At 37.0% G+C, this 5,611-nt stretch overlaps 1 protein-coding gene across 1 annotated transcript in view; it reads right to left on the minus strand.

Annotated features, from left to right (window-relative positions):
• The window catches only part of CFTR (cystic fibrosis transmembrane conductance regulator (ATP-binding cassette sub-family C, member 7)), a gene marked incomplete at both ends in the record, with an annotated part of 47,897 nt that overhangs the window by 13,517 nt on the left and 28,769 nt on the right, over window positions 1–5,611 (minus strand). The window contains 3 exons of the mRNA XM_009072026.1: window positions 700–1,458; window positions 2,358–2,444; window positions 5,038–5,132. Coding sequence (XP_009070274.1) covers window positions 700–1,458; window positions 2,358–2,444; window positions 5,038–5,132 — 941 coding nt within the window. The remainder of the gene's footprint in view (window positions 1–699; window positions 1,459–2,357; window positions 2,445–5,037; window positions 5,133–5,611) is intronic.

A 5,611-nucleotide genomic window follows, 5' to 3' on the forward strand; every position in this document is an offset into this window, starting at 1 on the left:
AGAATGATAGTAAAACCTATATATTATAATTTCTGACACAGGAATGCTGCCATTCCTTCCACTTACTCACTACAAATAACTGAACTGCATCATTTAAATTGGCTGATAATGGCTGGAGAGGAAGGTACTGACTGGTTGAGTCGTCTTTGATATAAAGATACAATTTAGAGATTATTTGAAAGCAACCAGGATTGCACAATTTGCAGCACATCCATAAAACCAGAGTAAAATCAAGCTAACTCCTCTGTCCATTACCTGTATCAGCATACAAGAGCTAAACTGACAAATTTGTCAAATTTGATCAAATTCTAGTTTTTAAAAATGTACCAGTACTTCAAACGTAATTTTTTTCCATGAGCCTTAAGGTTTCAAAGGCTAATTCTACATAAATTTTTTACAGCAATGTTTTTCCAAATTATGGTTTCAAATTTCATTTTAGCATAAGTAATCTTAAAGGTGAAATGCAGAAGATGAAAATTCTGTATTGAAATTCTCTACAGATAGCATTCAAAAACTATCAAAAATTCAGGCAAAATAAATTTTTGAGGATTTCAATGATTTCAAGATGATATTTGAGTTTTGAAATTTCACAAGCATTACAAAAACATATTCTGCAGAGAAGTACTGCATTAGGAGTGAAATTGTCAAGTAGAAAAATAAGTGAGGAATATATTGCACTGACCTATCAACATATCAAACCAAGATGAATGTAAATTAACACACACCTTCAAATCCTCTTCATTAATTTCATCAGTAAAATCCAAGACACTGTCCCGAGACTCACGCCTGGTGTAGATATCAATCTCAGAAGACAGGTTTGTCTGAGGCACCATAGACATCTTCCGAAATGTTGTACTTCCCTTTTTGGAAAAATTTGGTCCATAGTTCGCAGAAGTGCTCGTCATCAGCTGTAACACCGACTGCCTCCGCTGACCTTGCAGTATATGGTCAGCGTTTAGCATGTTACTCCGAAGGAAACCTACATCTCCCTGTTCCAACTCAGGTACCAGCGAGAGTCGCCTTTCTGCTGGGTCATTGTGGCCATCTTCTATCCCATTGACCTGCACCCCATTCTTCTGCACTGCTGAGAACTTCCTATTTGCATTAAGGGGGTTAATAATTATGGAGTTCTTCCTTTTGTCATTAAAATCTGGTTTTTGTATAAAAGATTGCTTCCTTATTTCAGTTCGTGATCCCATGCCTTCTCCTTCAATGGAAAATCGTCGGAGAGTCTCAGTTAGGATTGAATTTCTTCTTTCTGCACTGAACTGATCAAAAGAATCAAATCCCATCAGCTCTGAACTGAAGTCTGGCCGTTTACCCTGAAGTTCAGAAAATGTTCCATAAAAATAGCAGCTCCCTTCATGTAAAATTAATATTTTGTCAGCAATCTTTAAATGTTCCAGTTTTGAAGTAACCAAGATCCTAGTTTTATTCGCCATCAACTTGCACACACAGCTATAAAAGATGAAAGTGTTAACATTTAGATTTTTTTCTTCATGATTAAATATTGCTTTTATCCCTTTCACTTTATTTATTTGCTTTCACCTGCCTCCCTCCCAGTATGAGCAGTCTTGGGTGCTCCCTTGAACTACAAAGGAGGTGGTAAGGCTGAGATGTGTAAAGGGTAAATACTTTATCACAGGAACAAAAAAAAGGGGTAACATTTAATCATTTTCAGGTCAATCCAAAAAGCACAGTTCAACATGAACATGAAGTATTTCTTTTTGTCTTAGGGTTACTTAGAGCTTTTGTTACCGAACTTAGAAGCTCATTGAGCTTGAGAATTGAGATAATTCTCAATTTCAAAACTTCAAACTTAAGGTGACTGAAAAGCTCATGGATGGCAGTGTGTCCTTACTGCTTTGAGCTACACCAACAGGACAAGCCAAAAGTCTCTGTCTTGGACCAAGCTTCTGCCAATGTCCTGGTCAGCAGGTACCTTCACATGACCCAACTTTCAGTGATTAGAAAAACTGGACAAAATACAGCTTTTTGTAAAAATGTATAGTTACAACACAGGTATGTGTTTTAAAATGAGAGCTCTTCTGCTACACAGACACATCAGATATAAAACCATGCACACTGGGAGCAAGATATTATAGCAGGCTCAATACACCTAGACGGAAAGGGAAGCAGTAACGCTCACACTTGCCCCAGGCTTCTTCCCAGCACAGTGTGCTGTCTTACTGCTAACACAAAATGCTCAGCCCCGAAAATCTCTAAAAATAAAGATCCCAAAAGGTATAATTTTGATCACTTCAGTATTTTTGTACTGCTATTAAATTTTTCTTCTTGGTTTTACTTTGTGCTGCTTGGTGGGATTCTTAAATACAACCTATGAAAACGTACAATACCTTTCAAATATCTCTTTTTCTGTAAAAATGTCTAAGTGTCCAAAAGGAGAATCCAGGAGATACAAATCAGCATCTCTGTACACTGCTCTGAACAGAGAAAATGGAAATGACATTAACTTTCACAACTCTTATAAATTTACATAAATACAATTTTAAAAGATGTCTTTGCAGTTTGTAAACCTTGTAATTGATAGACTTTTCTACGGCATCAATATGGAGATGGAGTTCAACATTAAATGTGTTTATAAGACACCTTTCAATAAAGCCTTTCCTTGCTTTCCACATTACAAACTAGCTCAGTTTTCCATTAATTTCTGTGAAATTAACCAAAGCTATAGAGTTGCCTCTTTACACAGGTTATTCTAAAGATCTGTTTAAGGCCTGAATCTGACAGTTCCCATCAATGTACAATGACAATTTAAATGGGAATTTAGTACCTACTGGTGCCCGAGGGAATATTACATGTGAAAAGACTTAGGTCTCAACACTTAGTTTTAAAAGTACTTCAAAACAACTGGTGAGCAAAGACAAGTGTTTTAGTGAGGCATGACCTAGCAAATATCTGAAATGGGACTGTTCAATATTTTGAGTTGAAGACAACAAAAACTATTTGTAGCATTAGGACCTTAAGCTGTATGTACCTGGGCATGGCTCACTGAGACCTAAACCTCTTGTTAAAAGGGTTTTTTAAATGTCAATTTCAATAGAAGTTCAAAAAGACCCCTTACCCTCCTCTGTGAGAATGGAAATCATTATGTGATATCAATCAGAGTATAATTAGTAAAGAAATCTGGACAGCTGCATTTCAGTATTTTTGAAAGTATTTTAATCAATGTGAAAATATGTAACTACCAGGAGAAAAAACCCTACATAATAGCATATTATGTTAATAAACCAAGCAACTTCATTTAAAAATTCTCTGTCACGATGGATTTCACTGATCATAAATTATGATGTCGTGACTGCACAACAACAAAAAGTTCATACTGTTCTGGGCACTTTTATCAGCAAGAAGTTTGCAGGTTTTTTTCCTGGAATAATGGCAACACTCAAATTATTGCCATAATTTGTGTGTTGGACTTTGTAGCTATAAATGACTGGCTTTAAGGTACCTGGCCAGCGAGCCAGCTCAAATCCAGAGCATGCACTGTTTTTTTCCCCTTGGACCTTTCTTTCTCCCAGTGGTAGCTGCAGACACTGACAGTGCCTGTAAGAGAGACTCATGCAGTTTCCATCTGGTTCTCATGATGACTGGTTGGTGTCACTTCTGGCAGGGATTCTCTTTCACATGACCTCGCTCAGAGCACACCAGATACATGTATGCAGCCAGCAGAAGCAAATAAAGCCCAGCTTATCACCAGTGCAGATGGATACAACCCAGATCTGTAATCCTAAACTTTCTCCTCTAGCTTTGCAGAGCTTCATCTGCAACCCACACCTCAACACCTGCACAGCTTGCAGCATGCTGATCTTGGACTGGAGTCCAAACGAAATGTAAGACAGCCACTGTCTTTATGACACTTAATTGTTTTTAAAAAAACCAATTATACAGCTGACAATAAATACCTAAGTTTTGTGACCCTCCAGGAAATAAGCTCTGACCATCCGAAAAGTGACAGACATGATTATTCATAGCATCTAGGAAACAGTTCATGCAAATGCTGCATTCTAAATGAAACTCTAAGAGGGGGTTGTTGGTTTGGGTTTTTTGCTCTGAAAGCTTTGCCTGCTCCTTCCCTCCTCTCTTCTCTTACCACATAAAACATCCATACACCTCTTCCCTCTCATAAATCTGTTAGAAAGATCCACACTGAGAGATTATCTATTTTATTTAACCCATCTTTTAGCCTCACACAGACATGCACATCTTTCATGAGATGCCAGTGTGGATCACCATAATGTGATTTTACTTACTTCTAATCAGTGTTTCTGAGCATGGGAACCAACACGATTTGCACTTGGCACAGAGATAAATGGGGCCATTTACACATAAGAGCTGCCATTACAGGATTTCTGATGATAGCTAAGTGATTCTGCTGAAACACATAGCTAATTTATAAGACAAACACCTATGTTATTGTTCTGTAGAGCTTCAGAATTACTAACATTGGAAGGTCAAACAGACAAGGCCATTATTAATAGGTACTGACTAACCACTGCTTTCCACTTTTTCTTTTTTACGCCAGAAAAAGACCAAAAGTATTAGCAACATATTTCTTGAAACACGGGAGATTTTTTTCATCTTTTTTTTTAACCTGCAGACAAGGAGCATGTCATTAATCAATATACAAACTACTTTGAATAGTGTCATAGCAGGAAAAGATTATGGAATTTTTATTATTTGTATCTTTCTATTTGTTTCTTCAGTACTTAGAAAGCTACACTTAAAGGTCTGAATTTCCAAAGGCATCTTGCATCAGGGAGGGAAAGATCCATCTTAAGCTAAACCTTAGCATGTGTCTGACACCAAACTTTTAAAAGTCAGTAAATCGATATGCAGATGTATCACAACAAAACTGCACAGGAAAATTCAGATTTCTGATAGCAAAATTAAGGTCCTGATATACTTGGAGAATATTTATTTAGCAGGACTTAGTCCACATGCATATAAATGCTTATAAATTCATTATATATTCCATATACGTGAAGCAGTACACTATGTGGAGAGCAAAATACTCACCTTGCTAGTGAGATCCGTGCTCGCTGGCCTCCGCTCAGACTGATTCCACCTTCACCCAGCAGGGTATAATCTTTGTCTGGGAACTTGGAAATGTCCTGTTAACAAATTTTTTTTAAGAATCAGACATGTATTTTCCATATCCTAGAAACTCAAGCCTGCAGACTGGATGGAAGAATAGTGTACACAACGGTGTGCAGACAGGTTTGACAGTGATTGTAAAATAAAAAAAAAGTCCCATGGAGGTTTATTTATTTCCTTTGTTTATGTAATCAGAAATGGTGATAAGAGAAAACATATCGTTCTATTGCAGAGAGCAATTAAGAGCTGCAAGATCTCAAGAACAAATATTTGCCTGAATAGTTAACCTCCATAAAAGCAAGGAATGTACCTTCATACAATGTCAATTTAAGACATTAATTGTTTGAGTTTTCTGACAGATAACAATGATCAATGAACTTGCTATTGAAGTTAGGGAGAGAAAGAAGCAAATTCTGGATCTGAGCTCTTCAAAACCCAGAGAAATTTATACTTCAGGCAAGTTCATTAAAAAAGGCACTAAATTCCTAGCCAGGAA

Source organism: Acanthisitta chloris, unplaced genomic scaffold, assembly GCF_000695815.1.
Source record: "Acanthisitta chloris isolate BGI_N310 unplaced genomic scaffold, ASM69581v1 scaffold623, whole genome shotgun sequence".
Lineage (NCBI taxonomy): Eukaryota > Metazoa > Chordata > Aves > Passeriformes > Acanthisittidae > Acanthisitta > Acanthisitta chloris.